This window comes from Charadrius vociferus, unplaced genomic scaffold, assembly GCF_000708025.1.
Source record: "Charadrius vociferus isolate BGI_N301 unplaced genomic scaffold, ASM70802v2 scaffold147, whole genome shotgun sequence".
In the NCBI taxonomy this organism is placed as follows: Eukaryota; Metazoa; Chordata; class Aves; order Charadriiformes; family Charadriidae; genus Charadrius; species Charadrius vociferus.
In genome coordinates, this window is record NW_009649570.1 from 6,185,351 (window position 1) to 6,213,215 (window position 27,865).

Below are 27,865 nucleotides of genomic sequence, written 5' to 3' on the forward strand. Positions count from 1 at the left end.
AATACAAATCCATATTCATATGGCATTCAGTGATTGGTGCTCTGAATGCTTTCGCACCTCAACTCAGCAAAATTTAAGCATTTGCTAAAAACCTTAAGTAGCAAAGTACAAGCATGCACAAATAACTATTTTCTTAAACTCTTCACCGAGGAAAAGCCAAGTGCTGAGCTGACCCTGGAGGGTATGATTTTACTACGAACCAAACTTCCCCAGCTCCCTCTGATGCCTTTAGGACTGATGCCTGATGGCTCATAAGAAACCTTGAATAAGGGTCCACACAAACGCAGACATGGCACTTCAGAACACACACCTGGATTTTCAGTGCAGAATATTTTAGAGGTTTTGCTGTGGCTTCCTGGAAAGCTAAGAGGATAGCAAAAGAGAGCAAATTCTGGATTCAGATTCCAGCTTTCTCTTTCCTGTGCACACAGATTGTGCTTTGGGCAGACCTGCCCTACTTACATCAGACACACACCAGTCAAGAATGCATCCTCATCCAGAGCTGTCAAATTACCCTGAGCGCAAGCCGCCTTCCACCATCCTCACATGGCTGAACGCCGCAAGACACCTTCTCTTTGCAGAGCTTTCAAGCTTCCAAGACTGATTTGGGGCAGCTTTTAAGACTGATTTTACAGGTAAGCAGAGACAAGGGTCCTACCCCTTTGTCTTTGCTGTGGCAGGCTGAATAAATAAGCAGTTTGGAAACGTGGGCCACAGCAAGCCACCCTAGCTTGCTTCCCCCCACAGACCACCACGCTAATAAGTGCCTGCTGTGAGATACAGTCCCTGCTTGTGGCTGTCTTCTCCAGGTAGCTGTAATTGTCCTCACAGCTGTTTCCCAACTGTGCATGAGAAAAGCAATCAGCTACCAGATGCATAACAACTGCAACAACCAGGCTTTATATTTCTTCCTTCTTTAATGTATTTATTTACTGATGCCTGTTCTCTTGCAATCTTATCACACGTTTCTGAGGCCGAGTTCCCCATATCATAGATCTCAGCTTTCATTTTAAGGAAAAGGAATTGTCTATCATATGCAAAGTGTGACTAATGTGAGACAAATCTAATGTCGGAGAAGAGAAAGTGAATAAAAAACCCTGACATTTTTCATGTTAAAATTTCACCGTTTTTTAGGGAAATCTGATAATTTTGGGGGTTGTCTAGATGATAAGCTTTGAATGTTTGGAGTTAGCAGTACTGATTTATAATACCATATCACATGCTGTGAACTGTTCTTAAATATGTGGCTTTACCTCTTTAGCACAACTCATCCATATCAATAGGCACGAGGCACTTTGCATGTGGCAAGTAATAATAATAACACAAAACATCCGCAACTGCAGCCAGCACAGAAATCTGGATATGTTTGATATCACACATTTCAGCAACTAAAATGAGGTTGGAGGAGGCTTTCCTGGCCCAAACTTTGCTCAGTGAGGATCTACTTCTGAAGCCCACAATTCACAATAAAGTCCAAAGACACTGCTGAAGCTCTGGACCCTTCACGATGAGACACTGGACTGCTTTCTAGCACCTGCCAGTAGACCCGTCTGCCAGTTTTTCTTTTACACCTTAGAATGGCAGGGGTTTCTATCGCAGCTCACAGCCTGTGCTGCCACTGAGGAGCGTATGGGCTGCTGCCAGCGCAAGTGGGCAGAGTAAGTCCCCAGTGCAGCTCTGGCACAGGACACCTTCATCGGTGAAAAGGGGCTGAACAATGTGACCCCCTGGGCTGGCAAACACAGGCAGGAGTGGCACCTGGCGGTGAAGCTGCATGCGCCTTCACTGATGTTCCCAGCAGCAACAACATTCAATCTCAGCAGGACCCTTTCTGCTATAAAATCAAGTGCTAAAATAGCAGTGTCCTTTATGCGCAGTGGTAGATCCAGCACCAGCCAGGGCAGTGTGAATGTGCGCCAGTTTACAGTAAAGGCCACAGTCTCTCTCAGTTGAGACCAATTCCTCCAGCTACACACCAAGGCAGGGTATTGGCAGACAGAGGTTATTGCTCTTCTCACTCTCCTTCTTCTTTTCACAGGTATTGGGAGTCCCAACTGAGGACACCTGGCCAGGACTTTCCAAGCTCCCCAGCTATAACCCAGGTAGGATTTAATTCACAAGAATGCCAGCTTTTTCTCTGAGCCAGCAGTCACTTAATTTTTGGGTCAGTAATTCTCATTAGGAAAAATCCTATGCTTCAGTGTAACTAAATCCCTTGAGCTAGTTAACAATAGTGTTGTTGTAGGACCTACAACACTGGGATTGGCCTAGCGTACAAGCAAAGCTACATGCGTGGCAAAGTTGCCTCACTGAGCGTTGGGTATATGTTAAGCTGACGGAAGATTTCATTGCTGCAAGTGCTGACAATGTAGTTAGTCTCCACTCCTGAGTGCAAAGGACTGATGTCTCCTGGTTTAGACTGGAAAAGCTGACAGGTACCTGGAGACACAGTTTATCTGAACTCTCCTTATTTTTATGGAGATTGGTTTGGGGGCCTTTAAACCTCAGCTTTAAAGGTCACTGTCCCTGATTTTGATGTGGGCAAGGTGAGAAATCTGTGTGATTTATAAAGCTGGCTTCTTTTATTTCCACATGGGCTGGTAGAGAAGTCTGTGTCCTGGACTTCAAAGGGCCAGTTGTCTCTTATTTTGATGTGGGCAGGTTGAGAAGTATGCTTTGAAAAGCTAGCTCCGTCATTCTCCCTCTCCCCCCCTCTCTCTCCCTTTCTCTCTCTCTCTTTTTGTTTAATGTTTTCTCTTGGGAAAATATATTCAAGTGTCAGTGAGGGGGAAATGATGAGCACTGATTCTCAGCCTCTCAGCAGGATCATTCTCTAAGAGAAATATAAAAGTGAAATATTAAAAACCCTAGAATGTGAAATCCACCCATCTACAATCTAGCCATTCTTTCTCACTTGTACCCCAAGAGAGTCGTGGGGGAAGCCTGTCTATCCAGAAGGGGGGAAAAAGAGCAGGGGGGAGAGGAGGAGGGAAAAGACGTGCTTTGAGCAAGAGGTTTACAGGTTTAGTAGAGCATAGTAACATCTTTTCAAAGAAGTGGGTGTTGCTCTGTGACCCAGTCCAAGATGCCCCTCCTTTGATTCTGGTGCATGAACACTAAACAGCCTCCATTTTCACATGGTAGCCACGATTGGCTGAACAATAACCTGGTCTCACAGCCGAAAGGACTGGAATCTTTCACACAATTAGCTGAGACACATTAATCAAACCAGCGTGAAATGGGAATGTGTCGCTGTCCACAGCAAGTTTAATTTGGATAGCGAGCAAGCACAGAGCAGACAGCTGGAGGAAGCACTTTCTTCTCTAAGTTGTTGAAGGCTTGGCTGGGTAGTCTACAAGTTGGGAAGGGTAGTCTGGGAGGAAACAAACGCTCATGTGTGGGACAAACTGGTCACAAAGAATTTGTTTTATGCCAGTCATGTGCTCATACAAGGCCAAAAACTCTCAGTGATGATGATTAGGTATCCCGATGCTATACAGAGGGACAATGTAAAAGTGCAAGCATTAAGGCTACGCTAGCAAAGAAACTAGCATAGACAAGAGAGAATGTGTGAGTGCCCACAACTGCCCTGAGCGGCAACTCTGGCTTAGCTTTGTTTTGTGTGAGTAGCAGTGCTGTCCTCTGCTGCTGTGGAGAGTGCCAGTGGCAGGGCTGGGAGGGAAAGGACAGGCACGTAGGCAGCATGGAAATAGCCCACATAAAGACAAGTCTAGTCATCATAAGCAGTTTTCAAGTCTGAGTTGCTTTCAGGCTTGATAAAAAGTTTCCCTTATGGACTGCAGCAAGGCAGAATTGACCTGTGCTGTGATCCTGTGATGCTGGTGCCTTTTGTGGCTGGAGCAGACAGAAATGCAGGAGTTAGAGGACACCTTCCCATGGGAGCATCCCACCATGCTAGCAAAGACATGGGAGAGGGATGCTGAGCCAGTGTTCGGGTCATTAGCTGTGCCAGCTGGAGAGGCAGCATCCCTTTCCCCTCCTCAGAGCCTGCCTAAGGGGCTCCGAGCTGCTCCACCTACTGGAACCAAGCACCTAGCTCACACCTGGATTACACAAACCAGTCTGGATAGAAAAAGATTAGTCATGTAAGGTTGGACTATTTGCCCTAGTCATGAACTAAATCAAGTCAGTTTTTGATGGAGCTGCTGGTAAGAAGGCAAATTAATCTCTTTGTTTAAAGCTATTTGTCATTCACATGCTTCTGTGCGCTTCCCCTCTCTTCCCTGAAGCGCAAGTGCCATTTTCCCCCGCCAGGACATGCTCAGCCTGAGTGGAAGCTGTGGAGTCTGCCTGAGAAAACCTTCTCTCTTGAGGTTATTTCCAGCCCAGTTGTGAGAATCTGAGTGCCTGGGATGTTTCAGATAAGCAAACAAACTTTGGAGCACTTCCCCAAATCTGATGGCTTGAATGCTTTTAGCTAGTCCTATTGATGTTCGAACTGAGCGCAGGCAGCAAACAAACAAACAGGTTCCTGCCCGAGGCAAGGAACGAACACGGGCAAAACAAAGCACTGAGGTGTGATCCTATTCTCATTGAAGTTGATGGCAAAACTCCCACTGGATTCGGCAGTGTAGGCTCAGCCCGACTGAGGTTGTTACTGGAAGGGTTCCTGGGCCGGGTGGGTTAGTAGGAATCTTTGAAATGAAAGCTGGAAACCTTTAGATGTTTTCCTGTCACTACTGTGGGCTCAAGCACATCCTGCTGCAGAGTCTGAAGAGGAGATACAGCATGGGCTGTTGGGTCTGTGAGCCAGGCACACACAGGGCAGCTCCCCTGGCCCCTCTGTGGATAACTGGCAAGGGGTGAAATGGGCAAAGGAATACTTGTCCACTCTATGCCCCTGTGCCTTCTTCCACAGAGAAATTCAGAAAAGGGCATTATGCCCATTGCCTACAGTTTGCCAAAATCTCAACCTCTGCCTGACCCCAGGTGAACAGGAAGGATGGGTGAGCAACTCTTCCCTGGCCAGCCCTGCAGCTTGCAATCTCCGTGTCTCCCTGCAGGAGAGACAGTTGGGGTAGGGAATTACATGCAGCCATGGGGCCTGAAAGCATGGTTTCACCCCAGCCCTGGCTTGAGAACCGGTTCCTGCAAAACATGAAGGGTTGGAAGAGCTCCTGCCCCAAATCTTAGCACACTCACTGGCCCTCTCCCTGGCTCCCCCGGCTGAGGAGCCCTGCCCGTAGCGACAAGGCTTTGCCCTGTGTTTGTTCATTTGTTCTGTTCCCCTCATTTTGCTTCCCCTGAAAGAGGCAGTTGTAGCTCTGTTAACACTATTTTTGAAAGCTCTCATGCTGTGTGAGCTCAAATCCTTGCATTAATCTACTGCTGTGTTCATTTCACTGCGCTGAAAAGCAGGGAGTTTAAATCCCCTCTAAACACCATTGGTGACACCAGAAGGCCAGTGTTTTGATCCAGCCCCATTAATGGTTACAAGTTTGAATCTAGACAGCAGGGGTCAAGGGCAGGAAAGGATTAGGAATCACTGCCCATGACATTAAGCTCATGCTTTTGCCAAACTGGGAACACTGGAGCGCCCAATGCACCGAGTTGTTTTTTGTTTCCTTTTTCTGACATTTGGGTTCCAAAGAGCAGGGAATAGTGCTTATTTGTTTATAACATGTTGAACTTGCTATGAGCGAGCTTTACTCCTTGATTTATCGCACAGGCTGACCAATGAATTTTCCAACGTCAGGTAGTATCATCACACTTAGCAGACACAGGTTTTACACTGGCTTTTTTCAGATGCAGCAATGACTTTTAAATTAAGCCTAGTTTTTCACATTTCTTCAGGGTTTGCTATGCTGAATGGGATTTAGAAGCCTTCCAGAGTCAACTTTTGCTCCCGAGTACAGATTTTTAATCTCTGTTGCGCTTCCAAAATGTTACCAGCAGGTGGAGGCAACAAGCAGCAGGCTCTGAACCACAAACTTCAAATGACATTTTTGAGAATGCAGATGAAGTCTGCACGCTGAGTGCTTTTTTTTTTCTTATTTTTTATCTCACTTTTTATGCTGATGCTTCATTTAAAAAATGGGATGGTTTGAAACCGAATTCTAAAACGATGAAATTTTTATTGTCATAATAAACTGCATGTGGCTTTGATCCCAAAGGGAAGAGCAGCACTGTAACTAATGCCCAGTATACACTGGCCAGGCTGCAGGGAAACTTCCTATCTATCTGGCACTGGGCACAGACTGCAGTTTCCAGCCTGCCACACAGACAGAGCTCTGCTTCTATCCTGCAGCCACAGAGATTTCACTAATGAGAGAAATTTTCTCTGCGAGCCTGCAACCCCAGCACCTTCATCCAGCAGCACTTGGCATCCTCTTTCTCTCCCTTCATCAATTAGGAAAGTTTAACTTTTGTCCTCTGGCTTGCTTGCCTTATTATCAGTTCATTAGCCACTTCCACCTGAGTTTTCATATAGGAAGGTATTTCCTCATTAGCACACACTGCCTTGCATACTGATAGAAAATAACAAACCTGAGTGCTTCCTTGCAGATCTACTGGTATTGTTAAAAAAGCCAATCAATCAGCCCTACACAATCCCATCATTTTATGTCTACATCATCATTGGAAGGTGATTAAATCAGTAGTTCATCCACTTTTTGGAGTGATATCCAAATATTCTTTCTCTCTTACCTTTAAGGAGTAGCTGTTTACGCTGTTTTACAATTTTAGATTGGTCTTAATTTTTACAGTAGGGAATATATTTACTGCTGTGTTCTTACCCTGCTCAACACAATGGGGCCTCAACATTCTGTAAGGGTTTGTCTATATGGGGTCAACCAGGAGACTAATCTGAACTGATTTAAAGTGGATTAGTTAACTGCATTAAATCCTTGAGCAGAGACACACTGTTTTCTTACCCATATCTTCCATTTATAATCAAAGCTCTGTATACTCAAAGTGGCAAGTTTGGCAGTCCTCACTCAAGCAGAATTCTCCACTGAGAGATGTGTTTGGACAGGGACAGCAGTAGTTGGCTCACTGGCTCTTACACTACCTCTTCTAGATAATTATTAATCTTCATGTTATATAAATGATAAATTTAAGTCAAGAGGCTTGCTCGAGACAGCAAAGACTATAATTCAGGTATTCCTCCCAGTTACCAGTAAGCAAGTTGATATTTCTATCTGTAATGTAAAGAAAATCCTATTTCCTCTTTGGAATGTTAATCCTGAAAAGGCACTCCATAAAAACAAAGTGGCATTTCAGTTAGATATCACTGAAACACTTTGCCCCGCTGTTATCACCTGAATGTGCATTTTTTAACTTTTATGTTAAACTCATTAAAGAATATTAATGTTAAAAGATTTCAGTACAGTTGAAGTACAATATTTAAGCCATCTGGACGTTTTTATTAAATATTGAAGGAAATTGAATGGAATGTTTCCATCTCACAAATCAAAATTTTCTGGCAGAGTGTTATAACATCTGAAAGTTTTTGGCCAGCTCTGCGAAGAGGTAAAGATTTCTACCTCATGCAAAAAAATCTTATGCCTTTCCAAACCATTTTTTAAATTGTTTTTCTTCTATTCTGCTTGGAAACTTTACATCTCTACTCAATATGGACATTTACTTCTGCACTTTTATTACAGTCGAGGGGGCAAAATGAAGGAAAGAGGATCCAGAGAGAATGTTATTAGTGATCCAAGAGGAATGTTCTGCCAGAGTTAATCTTGGTGACTGATTTGGGAACAGTCTATTCAAGGTACTAATATATAACCTCTATATATTGGTGATAATTACAGCACTCTGGCACCTAAACAGTCATGAATCCCATCCCAGATTATATTGCCATTTACTGCTTTAGCAATTACCTTAGTATTTGGGTGTAGGGCAACACTTCAATTGTGAACTGTTGCTTACCCTGTGATAGACAGGTTTAACAACCTGCTTGCCTGGCTTAATGGTGAAAGATTGCTGTTGGAAAGGTTAAGTGCTGAAAGTTCAGTCATTTGCACTTTTTCAAATCGCCTGTGCATCAAGTTAGATACTGAGTGACCGAGCCCCTGGGCCTGGCACTCTGGAAATGGCCACGCAGGTGAAGGCAGAGGGGACTCCTACTTTGCCCGCAGCTGGCAGCTTCTGTCCCTGAATGACGTGGGTGGTGGTCCAGGACAGGAAGGGACGGCAGATGCTCTCAGATGGTGCAGCATAAGCCCCAGCGGTGTTCTGAGTCTACTGGCAATAGACCAGTGGCACTTGCCTCCTGGTCTCGCTGCCGCAGGGAATGCTTGTCCAGGCTGGGCTAGAAGAGAGGTCTACACCACATTTCCTGCTCTCCTTTCCATGGCTAGAGCACTGTTCATCTCTGCTGTCAGAAATGGTGCTCAGGAAAATGTAGCTGGGTAGAAATTACAGCCTTTCTGATGCAAGAAAATGTCTCTGTTGATCAGCTCTAAGGGGAAATCTTCCAGACTTATGCCATTCATTCATATCTAAGCCTGACAAAATTCATGCTGCATAAGAAAACATTTAAGGAATGTATTCCTCTACATTTTCCACAGTGTTTAGAAATGAGTCCTTGACAAATGGCAACAACAACAACACAGCCTTCCCAAAACTGCAAACTCCGCAAAGTTCCAGTCTGGTAGAGATGTTTGAATCACTAAGTACAAAGGGTGCATGAAAATGGTTAACTTGATAAACGACAAACTTAGTGAGGGATTGACAGCAAGAGCAGTGGGCAAGAAGAGAGAAGGACCCAAGTGCCTTTGCTCCATCCCCAGTCTTCCTGCCAGATCCATGCAGAAAAGCCCCATGTGCCCACAGGGCAATACAGGATGCTCAGCAGCCCCTTGGTAAGCCAAGACAATTGCTGGGGATTCAGGCCTGCCAACCTCTTTCTGCTTCCTTCATGTGAAGACTTCAGGGACTGACGCTGCTTTTATTGAAGTCAAAGCGAAGACTCACACTGTAACAGAAGGAGGCCCAAGGCCTGTATTCACAGACGCATGAAAGGAAAGGGTTACAGAACTGGAACAGCCTTATTAACATCAATGCTGGTACTGAAGTCCTATAGGAATAATGTATATTTATAAATACTAAGATGACAGATTCTATAGGGCCCTTTGAAATTCTGAGCACACATTTTTTGTAAGGGCTCAAAGAATGGGTTTTGGCTTGATTTTCATTTAATCCTGTGATTGCATATTACACTTTCTAGAACTGGTTGCTTCCAGGAGACCTCAGAGACTCCGAGTCATCTGTGACAGGTAAGCTACCTATAACGGCAACGTCAAAATCGCCTCTGGGTTTATTTGTTTCTTTATGCAATCATTTAACTTGAAATGAGCTCTTTTGGCAAGCTCAGGAAGAGCCGGGTGGCTCTGTAGTAACAAGCAGATCTAACATCAGTTAAGCAACTGATTTCGAGAGATTGCAGCAGAGGTAGGCACATAGTGGGTTTATTATTCTCAGAGGAGTAGTGATTATTCTCAGATAAGCAGTGATTCAATGACATTATGAGCAGCTTTTTGCGGGACACAGTTCAATTCAGAAGGTCGTAGTTTCCCAGGCCCTCTTGCCCAGACTGAAGACAGACTTTGCACTGTCCCAATTTTCATTTCTAGAAACAGGAACATTGCTCAACAGTGGTAAGGAAGACATGCTAGGACAGCATTTTTATGAGACAATGAAATAATCTTGTGATTAGTTAGGCGGGGAAAATTCACATTCTTCAGTGGCCAAAAGCTATGAGACTAAGGCCATGGTCACATACGTCAGCTTGACCAGGCTCACCAACACCACCCAATCACTCCATAGTGTGCTAAGAGAAGGGTGTATTTTTCAAGCATACATATGTACACACACACACACACACATAATGTATATATGTATCGGTGAAAGAAATTTATAATCAGGCAAAGTGCCCTAACCTAGCTCAGAGAGTCATTAAAATCAAATCTCCCCCACCCTCCCCCGCCCCGTACTGATTTTGAGGTACACAACAGACTTTATAGTCATGCAGGAAAAGACTAGACAGGATTTGTCCTCAGGATTGTGTTCACGCACAAGCAAATATTCTTTTGAGGACCTAACCACATTTTTCATTGCTGCTGTTTATTATCTGTTCAGCTCATTGCTTGGGATCCAGCCCTGCTCGGAGGGAAGTGTGCTGCCCTTCAGAGCTGGGTTTGCCAGACTCTGTTCTGAATGGCTGAACAAACATGCTGAAGTTTTCAGCAAAGCACAGGTTGCTGAAATGCCAGCCATTGTCGTGCACATCTTCAGAAACACACAAAGCTCGGCACATCCCAAACCCTGACAACACAGGTCCTGGAAAAGAACAAATCCTCTCTCAGCCTGAACAAAGAAATAACTATATTCCTCGCAACTCTGCTGTATTGCACTTGTGCTTTTTGGTTGTAATCCCTTGACGGGCCCCATTACAGCCCCATACTGACAGGCTCATCCAGCACCACTGCAGCTGAGCTCTGGACTGCATGTGGGCCAGCTCCAGCTCTAGATTACAGAGTCCTTATGCCGGCATGGCCAAATGGCCGCCTTGGCATGCTCAGCTCTTGAGAAGGAAAGAGCTGCTTCATACAGACTACTCAGCCATGACTGTCCATGGCCAATTAAGAAATCAAAGGGGAGCTCTGTGTAGAGCTCGGCCACCACCAGGAAGCCTGCGCCACGGTGGGAAAGCACTGAACCATGGTTGCTGCCCAGTGTGGGAGCCTGCAGCAGCAGGGACCGAGGGGGCAGAGGGTCTCCAGTGAGACCCTGCCATGGCAGGGGCAGCCTGTGGTGTAACTCCAGCAGGCAGCCTCAGGCTGGATCCTTTGGCTGCCTGTCCTGTCCCTGCCTCCCCAAGGCAGCAGGGGCTCAAACTGTTTTGCTGGAGGTGAGAATTCAGCAGTTATCTACCGCAGTGAGGCCAGATACCTTTTATAAATCTGTTTCTCAGGATATCTATCTCTCTCTGTGCCTTTTCCATTCTTTTTTTTTTTACATTTTATCTCCTCAAAACAAATATGTCAGCCTGTCAAATGTCCCGTGCAGGGAGGGGGAGTGCAGGGGCAGGGGGATTCCGGTGCCTGATGTCACTTGGAGGGGAAGCAGTGGCGGGGGCTGAGGGAGGAAGCACAGCAGGCCATGCTCTGATGGGCCTCCTGATGCTGAAACATGATCAGAACAAACAAACAAACAAAAAGCTGTAAAACTAAATGACTATTTTTATTTGTTTCCCTGTTGGTTTGTTTTCTCTCTTCTACTTCCTTGTCCCCAGCTGTGTGCTCCTCTAGAAAGCAGCCACTTGGCATTGGTATTTGCTGGGCATGGAGCACGTGTGTATTACATCTATTTTAAGCGCTCATCCTGAGAAACAGATTCATCTCTGTGAATCCCCAACACATTTTACAACCAGCTGCACTACTGGTACTAGGGTAGGAAAAGGGGAAATGGTATTTTATTTAGTTTTTTTAGTGTTGACCTCTGGTCTGCTCAGTGGGCCAGTCAGGTTATTTTGGGCACTTGGATTGTCACTGGCAACACCAACCTCTGATATTCCAGTTATGACATGTAAAATACAGTCTCCCCAGCAGCATTTTCCCTTTTACTTACAACCTTATTTTTACAAAACAACAATGTATTATGAAAATTTCTCTGAAAACATGAGTTTGAGCTGAAATCCTGGATGCATATACTCCAACATAATCAAACTCACATGGAAAAGCAAATGTCCTGGAAAGCTATACAGCTGGGGTGGGTTTATCCAAATCCCCTGTGTCCCTCCACTATCTCTGCCTCAAGCTCTGAGAAGGGCTGGGTCAAGTTCTGGTTCCAGCTTTCTGGCTTGTGCTCATCTCCTACACTATTTTTTCTCCCGTTTTCCTAGGCTGAGCAGGGTGCCAGCAGCAGAGGATTTGGCCTCCAGGATGCTTACAGCCTTCCCTCGAGGCCGGATCTCTGCTCAAGATGCACTTCTTCATGGCTTCTTCAGCCCTCTGCCTCCTCAGCTCTATCAGGCTTCTGCTGGTAAGTTAACTCTTGATTTCATCTCACTAAGAGAGAGCTACTTCACATGTCATTTATTATGAGTTTCTTCTATACTTTGAAAGTCTCTGCCATTCACCCGGACATGTCTCTCTTTTCTGCCTGCCCTTCCTCCTCACTCCCATAGCTGCAAAGTTTACATCCCATTGCAAATTTCACAGCTTGTTTTTCTGTTTTCTTCCACTTGACCAGTGTTAATACTAAAAGGGGACCTGGATGGGCTGCCGCCATGGTACATTTACAAAGCGGAGGAGTATATGCTTTGACAGGTCATTTCTCCCCCATTCTGTAACCCCAGGGGCACAGAGCTTTCCCTGGGGCTGGCTCACACTGTGTATTCAGTGTAAGTCACATGCCAGTCCCTCCTGATGTCCTGAATTCCCAGCTGCTCAGCATGGTGTCCTAGCCCCAATTCCCTTGGACCGCTCCTCTTGCTCCCTTTTGATGTTCAGAGACAACAGCTGTTCCTCATACCCTGTCGCACCAGCTCTCCCTCAGTTTTACCTGTGTTATTTTCTTCTTCCCTTGCTCCCTTCTCTTAAGCACACAGCTGCATACACACAGATCTGCCTCTCCTGTCCCGAGCTGACAATAGATACAGGGTCTCTCAAGATACAGGTTCTGTTCCTTACTAGGAAAAGCTCCCTCCTGTCGGGCAACAGGCCAGAGAGCCCTCACATTCCCCATTGCCTCCTGGGCACTCACTGTACTAGTTAGTTTGGTGGGGTTTTTTAAGATAGGGGCAATTAAGAAGTCTTCTTGCACTGTGTTGACAAGCTATTTGAAAACTTAATTTCTGCATCCTGTGACACATCCCAAGTGAAGGAGCAGCCAGCTAGCGTCTCTCCCAAACCACCACCCTTCAGAAGGTGCTCTCTGTGTGTATGTGCATGAGTGAGAGACATCTGCATTCCTTTTCTGTTCACCCAGCCACAGAGCACAAATCTACTTTGACACTTTTAGAAAAATGAAAAGATGGAATCTCGCAGGAGCCTGCCTGTGCCGGGGGGGGGAGGAGGGGAGCACGCACAGCAGGAGGGAAGTTGACTTTTCTTTATACATATAGGGTTTTTTCCATGCAGAGTTTAAATTATGCCTGATAAAAGGAGTTTCGTGGATGTTTCAGTTCTTTCAAACCCTCCTGGCTTCCTCCCAATTAAATGAGGTTTGTCAAAGCCACAGGGCTCTGCTGCTGCCGGAGAGGCGGACAAGCACTTCCCGCAGTGACATCTCCAATCCCCAAGGGAGAAGATGAAAGTGTCAGTGCCAAGAGAGAGAGAGAGTGTGGAAAAAAACAGGTACAGAGACAGACAATGTGAGAGAAAAGGAGAGAGTGAGGAGAAACAGACGGAATGAGAAAACAGATTGGCATAATGTGTCAGTCTCTCCAACACACTGCCAGAGAGGGGCTAGATTCATTTCACCTGGGTTTATACACCATCCCATATGTATTGTCCCCCATATTGCGGCGAGAAGTACCTTGTGGACAGGAAACTGCATGGCGTTATCATAGCAACCAGTGTGTTGGGAACAGAATCAAAGTGCACAGGGCTGAAACAAGTACAGTACGATCATGCAAGGCCATATTCATGAGTGATTCATTAAGCCTGTAAAAATTAGGCAATTCTGAATAATGTCCTATGTAGCCATTCCTATTTCCATAATTGTGTAAGGCATTTGTTCTCTTGTGTCATTTTGGCAACACACTACGTTGGAATTTACCTGTGTAATTTTAAAATTCTGGTTGCTATGATAACACAGAGCAGATTTTAAATATATTCTGTTCCCACTTTGTTCTGGAGGATGCTGGCTATTAGTCCCCATCCTCTGAAGGAGAAAGTTAAAGCAGAAGGGCAAAGAATGAGCTGGAGATGAAAGGTGAAAGGAGGAGGGGGCTGATCCCAAGGTATGTGAGAGAGTAAGCAGGAAACAACATTTGAAAAAATAAAAGGTTCCCGTAAGAATTTATTTTCTATTTTTATGAAATAATTATAGCATAACTGTCCTTTTTATAAGTTGCTATGACAAGCTGGAAGCCAGAGGATGTTTTTCAAAGGTCAATTCCTGGGAAAAAATAATTGGAGAATCAGTGTTTCAAAGATAAGTACCCCTCCAAATAGCATGTTGCTGCTTACTGAGGGGAATGCTAATGACTAGAGGCTGGCTGCTGCCCCTGGGAAGGGGGAGAGGGAACAAGGGGGTCTTTGCTTCCTGGTGGTCAGCTCCTGCAGAGGGGAACGGGTTGCTGTTGCTTATGCCCATCTGGATGTAAAGTGCTAGAAAAAAAAGAGTACCCCACGCTGTAAGAGGAAGACTCTCTGTCCCCAAGTGGGGCTGGTCCACACGTGGGCCTCTCCTGCAACTGCTCGCTCCTGTGCCTCTAGTGCTAGAAGGGACTGCTAAGGCCCAGGTTCAGCCCCAACTCATCGTCTTGGTGGCCTTAATTCTATACACGCCACCAGCATCTCTGGATATGGCAATGAAGGAGAGGAGCATGGGATTCTCCAGTTTCCTTCCACTGTGGCTAGTAGCCTAAGGGGTGGCAGTGATGACCTTTCATAAAACCAGAGCATTTGCTGTCCTTTTTCTGGCCTAAGCCAATCCCGAGACAATTATCTTTGTGCAGTGCAGCCCTGCACTACAGCAGCTCTGATAAAACTTCAGTCTAACCCTTTGCCACCAGCTAAAGCAGAATGTTTTCTGTCCAATTAATCACTCCTGGAAGAAAAATGAGATCCTTGAATCAAGAAAGCATGAGCTGTGCTCTCAACTCAGTGTCAGTCCTGAAGTGCAAAGGGTCTTCTGAGAAGGTATCTCACTCTGCTGTCAGACAGGTCAGACACAGTAACAATTGCAGCTTATTATTCTTAGTTATGGATTTGGTTTATTTTCCCTTTCTTTTGCCCTCGAATGCTTTAGAACAGGCTCACAAGCAGGGAGCGTGAGCAATGGGATTTGGGATTAGTACCAGTGTGCTCCCAAGAAAACATATTGCAAGAAGAGCTCTGGCCAAACAACCCAGGCGCACGGGCTAGGGAGGCCTGAGCTGGCACCTCAGATCCTGTCCACATTGGACCGATGTCCAAGCTGAGTATAGACCTTTCTCATAGTTCAGGAGACATTCAACCCTGGGCATACCATTGGCACAGCAGTTAGCAATTTGTGCTCCGTGAGGAGGATTGCGTGTTGAGTGGATGTGATCCTGGTTTTGACTTGGAGGGACTTGCTCCTTTTGGGTACGGTTGGTCTCTGGCTGCTACCTCCCCCCAGCAATTCAAAAACGGTGTGCCAGGTGGTGATGACACTGTACCATTTCTCCTAAAACAGCCTGCTGTTCAGCTTTTCAGAGACAAGGAGAAGGAGGGAGGATTGACATTTACAGAGCACTGTCATTTTAATGCCTGTTGCATCTAAATTAGTGCAAAGCAAGTGTAGGCAACGAGGAGGTTAAGGCTGCAAGTCGTTGCCTACCAAAAATCCTGTAGCTGTTGGGATTAGCCAGTGCTGGTAGATGTTATCACAGGGCATGTATAAAAAAGAGCTGGCTTTCATGGACATCTTGTTTGGGTTGGCTGCTTTCCCTAGGTTCTCCTACATAGCTAAAAGCTTTATATAGTTACTTACATTTTTTTACCTCTGTGCTTTGCTGCCTCTGTATACAGCAAATTGATATCCTTCACTGCAAATCAGATACAGACACCGAGAAAGTGAAGTTCCCACCAGGTGTACGAATCTGGTTTATGTGTCTTAATAAGGGAATAAACCAAAGTTGGTGTAGAGCAGCAAATCAGCTGTCACTCCTGAACCAGAAGCAGTCTTTTTTTGTGAGGTGATAAAGCACATCTTCACTTAACTCAGGAAAAACACCTTTTACTTCAGCTGGCCCAATCTCCACAGTGGTGGAAGGTCTGTTTGTGTAAATACTGACAGAACACTGAGGTTTTGTATTAATGTCGTTAAGCCACCACCCTGGGAAAGAGCCATTGCAACATCAGAGCAGATGTGCGCCAAGGGCACAGGCCTCTGGAGATGTTTCCCTACTTAAGCTCTTCCCTGGTCTCTGGCCTGGAACAGGCATCATGCTGGCAGGTGCTGGGCCCTGTTTGAGAGCACAGGGCAAAGGGGAAGATGGGAAAAGAAGGAAGGTTTCCTTTGCTCACTCCCCAGCTCATGCTCTTGCAAAAGCACAACTGGCGCAAAGTTTGGCCCACATGACTTGTGGAAACAAAGTCCTACAGACATGGATCAAATGCTCTGACTCCCATTGATCTCAGGCCAGAGAATCTCTATAAAGGTCTTATTGTTCAGGGAGATGAACTGCTCTTGGGGGGAGCACTGTTAATACCCTTGATGGAGGCAGACGTTACTGCATCAGAGGTTAGCAGACATTTTTCTGTATTTTGTTTAATTGCAAGTTATATCTGAGGTTTCTTTAACTTCCACTTTCCCTTTAACACTCTTAAATGCAAATCTGAGAAGATTTAGTTGTCTTGTTTGCTGTGAAAGACATCCAGACTGAACTCCCATGTAGTTGTTTTCCATCCTCAGGTGCACTTCTGCCTTCACCCAGTTATCAGCAGAAAAGAGCAAATGGGGATGTAGTGATCAGATTTCTAAGGCACAAAAGTTAAAGCTAAGTTTGAGATTGTGACAGCAAGCAACCATGAGCCTAGGAACTCAATTAGCCTGAAAGACAACTATCTCATTATCTTTCCTAAAATGATATAAATACATAAGAATATAAAAATTTAAAATAAACTCTCTCTCTATTGACTGTCTAGATGACTGAATTTCACTGCTCAATTTCTTTAAACACCCACTTTAGTATTTATTTATTCTAAGCGTGAAGCAGCTACGATAATTAGACTGTCAGATTTGGTAAGTTAATGAGGAGTCACTGGAGTGGAAGGTTTTGCATTTGTGAGATTGCTGAAGGAGAGAAGCTCCGTGCCTTCGCTCTATCTCTTTTTTCTTTTTCTTTTTTTCCCCCTCCACTGGGTGGGAAGGAGAGAGCTTGGCAGTGCGTAGATCCATTTGAATCCTTTTGATTAGCGGGTTGCATTCCCACCACTGTTCTACCAAATAATATTTTGCTGGTTGCTCCAAGAAAAAGAAAAAGAAAAAAGAAAAGAAACTGTAGATGAGATTTCTAGAGAAGGGTGCCTAGATTAAAGAAATCATTTTCCAAAAAAAAAATCAGAAGGAACAGAGCTGTGAGAAATAGGATCCTGAATTAGTTTATATTGTGGCTGATGTCGCAGGAGAGCATTTGGAAAGCAACGCAGCGAAGGAAAAGGACCATTTCACAGCTTTTTCTTTAACCTGATTTTCCTACAGGACAATCAGTGCTCACAGTTCCAGGAGTGAGACTGCAACCTGAAATCTGTGACTTGTTTGCTTCTTACCGAAAAGGCCGTCTCTCAGGATGTTTGAGCAAGTTTTGGTAGAAAGCAGGGATGATTGACTAATACTCGGGTAAGTGTGTAGCTGCCACTGTCAAAGCTGCTGCTGTCATCTTTAGCACACAAATTCCTTGTGTATTGAAGGTGGGAGAACAGAACTGATACCCAGGGCTGGATGACCACATCCCAGGCCGAGGACAACGTGGAAAATCTCCCATTCAGAGAGAATAGATCCGCGAGCCAATGGCCCCCACTGCACAGTGCTCAGTGGTATCATGGGAGGTTTGGATTTGTTTCGTCATACTCCCAAGTCTCAGACCAGTGCCCTTTCCTCTGATGCCTCCCCAGTCAAAATATTGCTTCATTTCCCCATTGCTTAAACCCACCAAATTGCTTTGTTTGCCTTTGTCCTTGCCGATTGAGTTCACATTTTATAGCTTACTTGTTTTGGTTTCACATGCCACGGAACCTGAGCAGAGCTAGGCAAAATTTCCTTAGCTCGTAACATCCTTGGCTTAATTAATCAGTATTTTAATATTACACACCTCAAAATAATGCTTCAGCGTCAACATTTTTCATCTCCTTTTTGTTGCTGAAGACCAAAAGATCACTTAAAATCACTGTTATTGAAAGAAATTACCAGAAAATACCCTTTTATTATATCCTGTCTCTTTGTTTACTTTGTCCATTTGTTAACAGCATGTGTCCAGTCAGAGTCACCGGCTGGGTCTGTGTTTGCAGGGCAGACCTGGAAACTGATCTTGAGGCCAAATTAGTTTGACTGTCTTATTGTGTGCCAAGCTAAGAGGCAACCTCGCTGTGATAGCAGGGCAAACCTCAGCTTCCCGTCTGCGCTTTCAAATGGATGTAGGTGGCACGTACCTGCTATAGGATCAGCTCCCAGCACTCAGTGCGTGGTCTCACAGCCTCTCACTACCCCATCTGTCCTCATCATGTAGACAACAGCAGGCAGCCAGGACAGCCTCAAGTCCTTTCGAGAAGGGCCTGACATTGCCAGCCCTGTGGCCAGATTGGGTTTTGGAGGCAGCCTGAATACGTTCCCTGCTCACCTGCTCAGCTAAGCGCAGACGGGGTGGCTGTTCCCTCTCTGTGATCAGAGAGGAACTAATCCTGCCAAAAAAGCTGGTTGTCAGTTCCACTAAGGCTTCTGGGACAACTCAGTTGAGGAGGGCACTCATGCTTCAGTGTTCAATGAACTTTGATTTGGTCAGTTTTAACTGATTTTGAGAGTACTGCACAAATGCATAATTTAAAACAGTGAAACCATGGAAATAGCAGGAGATGATACTCTTAAACACTTTCTTTTTCTTTTTAATATTAACCTGGCCTCAAAGTGATTGTGTCCCTTTGTTTAAGCTGCTCACAAAACATACTGAAGCTTAAATGTCAACTTATGTTTTCTTCTACTCTTCATTACAGGAAAACATTCTATAAATGATGATATTCATATTATTAATTATCTCTTTAAAAAAGGCATCTGGATTCAGACATGCAAGCAAGGTTATAAACGAAACAGTATTTTTTTTTTGTCATTTTAATAGGCTACCAATGGAAAGCAGGGGGTTCTGTATGTTTTTTCAAATCTAATCAGAGGTAGATAGGCATCTAAAGCACAACAGCCTCACGCTGGCACACGAGAGAATGGAATTTCCTGGGAACATAATGAAACTGGCCAGCCTTCCTTCATTGGCCAACCTGACTTAAGTTGCAAAAATAGACAAAACCAAAAAACTGAACATACCACGCTCAATCATGAATCCGTGGGCCCCGAGTGACACAGCAAGGGGGAAAACATCACCACAGTCTCCTCCTTGTTCTCCTTCTGGTTTCAGGAAGGGAAGAGATAGTGCCAAGCGTCTATTCCAGGGTGATATACACTCCATGCCAATACTCCATCCATTTACTACCCTATTTCGCCTCTTCCCCTCTACCTCCTGAGGAGTAACGTATGGATCATTGGAATCTGCTTCTGTTCTGCTGCTGCCTCTCAAAACGTGGATAAATAACACAGTGCCTCTTATATGTATGTGCTGCTGTACTAGCCAAGTGTAGTTGAATCTACAGGAAGATTAGAGCTTGTTTTAAACCAACTGTTAACAAGCACAGTAACTGAAGTCACTAGCCCTGCAGAACATTTGGAATTAGGATTTATTTTTCCTTTTGATTCAGGATTGAGGCCATCCATTTTTATCCTAACAGAATTCCTTTGCAACAGGGGCAGATTCTACCCTCAATTACAGCAAGGACCTTTGAAATAACTCTTGATATTGACAAAATGAAGCAAAATCTTTGGGAGTATAAAACAAGGGCAGAATTTGGTCGGGGGTGTGTGTGCGTGATATTTTTAAAAATCACCTTTCAGTAGAAGAGAATGAAATTGTGCAGATGTCCTGCCTTTTGTTTTTCAGAAAGCAATGTCAGAAAGATTGACTTGGCAACGAAGATGTAACAGCACAGTCTGGACACTGGACTTGCAGAATAAACTCAACCATGTGTCCCTTAATAGAGAGATCCCTGGACCAGAAGATCGATGTACAAACAGGACAGATGGGGACTGACAATTGAAAGAATGTAGAGGCTGATCCAAGGCTTACAGAGACCTGTCATTCCTGGGGTTTGCCTACAATCTCCTTCAACAAAAGAGCTCCTGAGGGAAGGAGGGGATTAGTCAAAAGTTGAGTGAAGTCTCCAGGGAAGATGGTTTCTTGGATAAAGTTGTCAACAAAAAGAATTGTTTAAGACTATTTGTTATAATTTCCTAGAGGGAGCTTCTGCCATTACTAACAGGATTACCAGCATACTGGTTCCACACCAGCAGAGCATTAGACATGTGCATTGCAGACTGGTTGCTTAGAGCTGAATTCAGGGGTCTTCTTATACTGGGTCCCAAATGTGTGCAGGTGTTGATGAGCAGAGGGGAGATGGCAAAGAAATAAGATGCAGACAAACATGGGCCATTTTTAGTCCAGCTGTTGCAGAGAGTCCTGGCTCATTAATGAGTTACCAGGGTGTTTTAATCTCCTTGATCTCAGCGCTGCTGACAGACTATGAGAAGGAAAGCTAATCTGAGGTGAGAGCTGATCAGGATACATGGGGAAATCAGGGAGCTCTTCCCAACTACAGTTACTGTGAAATTTCTCATTGAACTCTTCATTGGCTGGGAAAGCAAGTAACTTACTGTGTTCATGTACTAGTCTGCTTGGTTTCAGTTATCTGTAATACTTTTTCTCAGCTCTGGGACATCAGAAACCAGAAGCCTCGGTATAACCTCACAGTAGATCTGTGAAGAAAAGAAAGACAAAGATAAATCATTAAGGAGCAGGCATGCAAACCTTGAATACTTCTTATTCGTCTGAGTAGTGTCACTGGCATGACTGGGAGAACTTCTCTGACCAAGAATTATGCAGAGCATTGAGACATTGGAACAAAATCAGTTATGGAGCTATGGGGAAACACCAGAGTGGGTGGCAGCCATAGAAAGAGCTGGAAGGTGAGATTTTAGTGTAAGTGTACATCTTCAGGCTCACCCCAGTCCATTGTTTGCTAACCAAACACTGCAGATCTGGGCAGGAAGCAGCACAACTGTTTATGTTCCCCTTTGCCCTTGCTATAACTGCAGGAATGTATAGCTTAGCTGTGTAAAAGAGTGCACAGACTATCTGCAGGCACTGCTCAGTTAAGAGGACAAGAGGTATTCCTTATGTTATGCGACAATCCTTAAAAAAGGCAAGCTGTGTCCCAGAAGGCTTTCTACCTCTAGACCGCTTGGACCTAAATCTCCCAAACACCAGCCACTGTCAAACTGAGTGTGAATGCCTGACCTCCCTTTGCAACCCTGAACAGAAATTTGTCTCAATATTAGGACCTTCTGCCTTTCATTTGTTCTGCAATGAATCTGGAATAATATTACAGTGACCTCACAGCAGTATAAGCAAGATCAGAGCAGAGTATCCTATAGAGTTCTACTTAGGCGTGTATCTCTGTGTCAGCTTCCCATGCACAGGTTTACTTCTGCAGAGAAGGGCATTTGGAACTTTTTAGAAGGAAAATAATAGTTCTTAAGCACGTTGGCGCTGGCTGTTAAATTGCAAAAGCTTCTACGAACTGGTACAAACAAGAAACTTTTCTAAAGTGGATGGCTGTCTGCATAGGTAGAAGATAGCTCTCCACTTCTGAGTGATGGTGCATTGTCAAATGCATGTTCCGAGTATGATGCCCCAGTTAGGATAGGGGGGTTCTGCATTCTTTTTGCACTCTTAGAGATGGCTGGACTAAGAACAGTGAAGAAGCAGGATCTCTAATGCCTGCCATGGGATGGTTATGGCTGGATGTCTGCTCCTAATTGCGAGCCACTAAATGCTCAAGATATGTTAAATGAAAGGATTTGTTATGCCTGGGCAGTGAGGGATCTAATGATGGGAACTGAATCACTTTCCTCATGGTGTCTATCCAGAACATGAGTTGTAAATTTCTTCTGCCCTGGAGCAGCAGAGAACATGGCTTTGCTCTTTTACACAGCTGCTAACCCATAATGGCCAAAGCTCTTATGCTAAATTGCCAAAGGGCCAAATGATACTTTCTAGTTCTGTATCTGGAGGGGCAGAAAGCCAGGAGGACCCTGGCAAAGGGATGTGCTGCAACCCAGCACACTTCTGTTCATTAACTCAACATTGGAGGCCTGATGCCTTAAATATGCCAGATCAGAGACAAAAACTGCCCCAGAGCTACTCCTCTCCTAAACTAACATGATCACTATTTATATCAGGAGTACTGATGTCAGTAGATTTTCCACACCCTGGCCTACACAATCTCAGGGGCAACAGATCTCAGGGAAAATGGACGTAGTGGTGTAATGAGTCAGGAAGAGTAGGTAACAAGAAACACAATTCGTGTACCAAGTTAGTGCCACCCAAAAAAGTGGTCCTGCTTCTCCATTTCCCTTCCTGCTTCAAGCTTCACAGTCTCTCTTTTGCTCTCTGGCATTTTTCTAAGCCCTTGATGAGCTGATTTAACTCACTAAACAGGTGGAAAACTATTAAGTCTTTTGCTGGGTTGGTTTTTCATTGCTGTAGTAAGCTGAATCAGATTATGAAGGGGTCAGAGAAGTACCAGACTTCATGCATGGCTGAGTGTGGAGTGGGAAAGGAGAAGCAGGAAAAAGCAGTGAAGTTTAGACTCTCCTATCTCCAACCTGCTCACATCTAGTTCATATGAGTGGTCATCCCCGGTCACATCTGGATGTTTGATGTTCTGTTTTGAGATAATAACTGAAGAGTTTCTGGTGAAAAAGTGCTCAGTACTGCTATCATGTATGTGGGCCCATCTCAAATCTAGGTGTTTGCTGTTGAAGAACTCACAAAAAATCCCGGACATTGTCAGAGAATTGCAGGACTGACCTTTCCTTTTTTCCAGAAAAGACTTTCTCTTGGCAGGGGTAGGTAAAGCAGGTGAGAGTTTATGAAGTGCATGTAAATGGAGATCATTGTGCTTGAGGGTCATCAAACTGTTTCTTCTCACCACCTAATAAAAAAATAAAAACAAGTCTGAGATTTTTGAGAAATCCTTTAACATCCTCTTTTATGTAAAGAGAGTTTAACAGCAGACTTAAATATTTGCTTTAAAAACATCTTGAAGTAAATGAAATAACTTCTTTCCCAGGCCAAGATTCTCTGTTTTACTTCAGCCCAGAGCAAGTTTGTTGGCCAAATTACATATCCCCAAGAAAAAATCCGAGGACTTTTAATAATTGCAAACCCCTGTCTGTAATGGCGCAAGTGGGCAATGCTCTTTAAAGGGGGAAAAAAGCGCCAGGAAAATCCCCCTCACAAGCCAGAACTGCATTTGGGGAGCCCAGATGAAAGCCCTGATGCGGGTCATGTGACAGGTGTCACTTCAGTAATGATATTGGGGCAGAGATAAAAGTCCTCGCCGGCTGGTCATGTGACACCGCTTCATTACCGGCACAGCAGGTGGTCGGAGAGTCTCAATGCCTTTATTTTTTTATTATTTTTTAATTTTTTTTTATTCTGTGATAATGAGAAAATGTTTAAACTTCCATCCGTGTGTTTAAACACTTCTTCATGCTGACAGCAGCAGGAGATCCCTTGATCAGCTGTCAGATGGGAAAGTGCAATTTTTCTGGAAAGTAAACAGCGTGTTTGCCAGTTGGAAATCATTTTCTGTTTGTTGGGACTGCTAGTCGTGGCGTGATGGAGCCATGTCACATCATCTGACAACTCGGGAGTGGGGAACAGAAAACAGGCTGAGAAGTGGGTTTTAGACTCTACCTCTGGTAACAGGAGCTTGAGATTTTTGACACTTAGCTATTGTTATTGTGGGGAAAAAACCCACCACTTACAGATTGCTTATGAAACTTTTAAAGCAGCAGCTCAGTGTTAGTGTGGATATGTGGGACCTTCTAAAAGAAGCTCCTGCATTTTAATAGAAACTTGCCTAGGAGAAAAACAAAAGGGACACACAAAGGAACCGAGTGGGCGTGGAGAAACATGGGGGTGAAGGTGGCCAGATCTCATTCCTGGCTAGCAAGAAAAAACAACAAAAAAGTTTTGTAATTATATGAGAAAACTTTTCGTGGCTCTGATGTCACATAAGCTTGGGGAACCCACTGGGAGTTTCAGGTGAGACAAGGAAGGCAAATGTGGTCACAGGGTCATGTGAGAGAGCTCAACCCCGTCCCAGGGCACCCAGGGCCTGGCTGAAATCAAAGCTGTTACGCTCTCCTTCGAAGTACCCTGGAACCCAACTAAGTTCACTTTAAATGCTAACCACATTTTTTTGTTTTCCTATTAGGCAAATACGTTCTCAAAGTCAATTCCCATAAAGAATAAGAGATACAGATGTAACGCACATAATTTTAATTAAAATTAAGGTTTGGATGTGCTTATGCAGAGGCATACACAGCATTTTTCCTATGCAGACACAGACAACATCTTATATGCAGAATCAACAAATCAACCTGATTTCAACACTGGGAAAGTTAATTACTCAGAGCACAGCTTGGATCACGTATTAGATATTTGCAGCAATTATGTTACACGGACTCCTTGCTAGTCTCCTAACAAATGCTTTCCTCTGCAGGCTGCACTGCAGCCTTCTCCCTCTTCCTAAACATCCCCGTTCAAAGTTTCCTGCCTGTTGTACTTCATGAAGTATTGGCCCATTAAGACAGAAGTTTTGATGCGCAGTTGGTATCTCACTTGCACCAGCAAAGTCCTAGAGGTGGCCAGGCCGGGCTCTGGGGAGGCTGGTGGAGCTGGGAGGCGGCTGCCTCCCTCCCGCCCCACACGGCTGCAATTAGGGGCAGGACCGGACCATCAGCAAAAATGATCCCAAGCGAAAAGATCAGATCAGAATCTGGCCCTTTGTTAGCAGTCATTAAAAAACATTGCACTTTTAATGGGAGCTTATTCAATTAGCAGACTAACAGGCTCCATCAGATAAGCTGGGGATTTCCCTGGGAATCTGAGTCACATACTGCCTAAGCGGCTCTGCACCCTATGTTTAACCCTCTCCGCACAGAACCGGAATGAAGAGGCCAGATCCCAGGAAAAGGTCTCTTTTGGAATTCTTAAGGAAGAAGGAAAAGCCCTCCACTGTGCCTTGAAGCCCCCGGAGGTGCCAGAGTTGAGTGTGAGTCGCACACGCTGGAAGGACCCATGGCACCAAACTGTAGCTGCTGGAGACTCGCCTGATCTCTGATAAACACGCTGACATTTGGCAGCCTGACAGCTTCACAGTCCCATAAGAGGCTTCCTAATTAGAGCCTGGGTGAGAAATAATCCACAAGTTTGTCCCTAGCTTCCTTGCTGTACTTTTTTCCCCCCCTCCCTTTTTGCGCCTTTTCTCCCTTTTCAGTGTTTTCTCTCACACGTTCTCAACACATCCCCTCCCCGCCAGCGGAAGCTGTTTGAAACACCAAGCCGGAGAAAGGGTCATTTTTGCCTGTCCTCTCAGCTCAGAACAGCTCCCAGCAAAAGCACCCCTCTCGCGTTCCAGTGTTGCCCTTGAAGGAGACGCAGAGATAAGGCAGGGGAAAGGACGGTACATGGTGAAGTTTATAATGAGGCAAAGTACAACCGGTCTGGAAGAAAACCAATCCAGTCCCATTCATTCCTAGTCAAACAAGTAGGTCAAACCTAGTGCTCTCAGCAGCGCAAGAATGGGGACTCTGGGTCTGGATCCAGCCCTGAATTTTGCTTTCCTCTACAGCATGCTGGCCCCGAACAGCACATCATGACATTCTGAGGAGCCAGGGTCTGAATTTAGCATTGTCTTCAAGACGTACAGTGCTGTGATGCTGCTGTATCATAGCAAGACATTCATCCAGCTGGTCATAAAATGAAATATAATTTTTAGAGAGATATACTGTTACAGAGCCAGATCTTTTAAAGCTAAATCATATTCCACCCATTTACACCATCACATGCATATTCTCTGAATAGTTCCAGAAAAGCTCTTCAAATGCAATATCCTCTGAATTTGAGATTATATCAACAAGCAACATCTGCTAAGACAAGGATAACTCTTTTACTGTATTTATTTTCTAGAGGGTTATTTGCCGATAGTGGGATTGATTGTTCTCTATTTAATATCCCAAAGACTTTTCCAGAGTAATGACACTGGTAGCAAACCTCTTCAAAGGCAATAGCCATTGTATACTCTGCAACAGCTTGGATACAGATACAGATAACAGAATCCATTTTATGTTAGAGGATTGTTCCCCTTTACTGTCCTCCTCTGTGAATACCATATTCCCTGGATAGGGACCAGCAAAAGTCAGAAACTTGGGATTCTCTAGTCTTGGCCATACATTACGTTGGACAGCTCTGTATGTTACCACCATTCAGCAGAATCCCAGATGATGACATGGGACCAATACCTACAGATATCTGACCATTAGCCCTCTCCAAAGCAAAGAGATTTCATTCAAAATATGCAGTTGAAGCTATTTCCAGGACAAACATATTTATTGCTGAGGTATACTAGAGGATCTCCATCTAACGCCTCTAGGGTTTGATGTGAGTCTTATCCAGAGGACTGCAGGTCCTTGAGGAGTGAACTTTTTTGAGGTTTCACTTTGGGGGCTTAACTATGACTGCTACCGCCCAAGTGTTTCATGTGCTGCAGATGTCTATGTATTGTGCAGCTATGAGAAAAAAACTGTGGACATATACCTTTGCCCTGAGGAGAACAACCCTGCATTAGGACTGAAAGGCCTGTAACATCATCCTCATCTGTAATGCCTGTACTGCTAAGATACTGAGGCTGAGAAAACTGTTTATGGAACTGGTATTTCCAACAAACAGATGTCTATGAAGTAAGCAGATCTGCTCCCTGAGGTTCTAATATTAACAAATTCCCTGAATAGATTGTAGCTGTGTGTTTTCTACCATCCCTCTCTATAAACTGGAGTATGGATTAGTACACACTATTTATAGAGTCCAGCCCACCCATTTGCCTTAAGCACCCCAGAAGCTGAGGGAGATGTAGCTGCATTCGTAGCCAGACACCACCTCCAGGGTCCATGTAGCGTCATATCAAAATTCTGCCTTTCAGCATAGTAAAAACCTTGGAAAAAATTAGAGGTTGTTCTGGACCTAAAATATCTGGCTCCATCCCTGCCCTGATTTTTTTGCATGATAAATGAGCACAGACATGAAGAAGGAGAACAGCATGGACGTGGGGAAAGCTCTCCTGGAGGACTGACTGGGGAGGAGATGAGGCAGAGCTGGCTCTGGTGACTCACTCCTCAAGTACCTGCATTCGCTGTCACTGCAAAGTGGGCACAAAGGTCAGAAGAGCAGCATTTCATACACACGTGCATGTTTGATATGAACCATTTTAAAATTCAGGTGAATCAGACGCCATGAACAGGTGCAACACCACAGGAGAAAAGAAAAACACTGACTCTTTTCAATTAAACTCCATTTTTTCAGGGTTTAGAATTTCAGTCATTTGAATCCATTTCAGACTAAGTCTTAGAAATAGAAGTGGCAGCCTGGAGGAATTAATTTTTTTATTATTTTATTTTAAGGGATTAACTCAAGTTGATAGATTTAGAGCATTTTTTAAGTTTGTTGGTTTCAGATGTTTAAAAAGAAATTTAAAATAAACAAACAAAATCCAGTTGAAAATTTGGCAACGGCTGAATCCTTTGGGCAAAATTTTCCCAGGAGAAGCATAGATCTCTGATAAGCAACAGAGGAGATGCTGTATTTCACAGCTGCAATGCAGATCTGTGGCGTCTCCAGAGACTCCCACACACTAAACAGGGATTTCTTTAGTTTAAATGCCAGATCTGCTTTGGTCCCAGTGAAACTCCAGAGGGGCATTATCTAGGAAAACGGGGCACGTTTAATCCACTTTATCATTAATGCAAAGAATAGTCTCAA

At 44.5% G+C, this 27,865-nt stretch overlaps 1 protein-coding gene across 1 annotated transcript in view; it reads left to right on the top strand.

Annotated features, from left to right (window-relative positions):
* CDK15 (cyclin-dependent kinase 15) overlaps positions 1-17,477 on the top strand; it is a 38,207-nt gene extending 20,730 nt beyond the window's left edge. The window contains 4 exon segments of the mRNA XM_009890239.1: positions 2,039-2,102; positions 9,197-9,245; positions 11,873-12,012; positions 17,368-17,477. Of these exon segments, the coding sequence (XP_009888541.1) occupies positions 2,039-2,102; positions 9,197-9,245; positions 11,873-12,012; positions 17,368-17,477 (363 nt within the window).
* Positions 17,478-27,865: the final 10,388 nt, after the last annotated feature.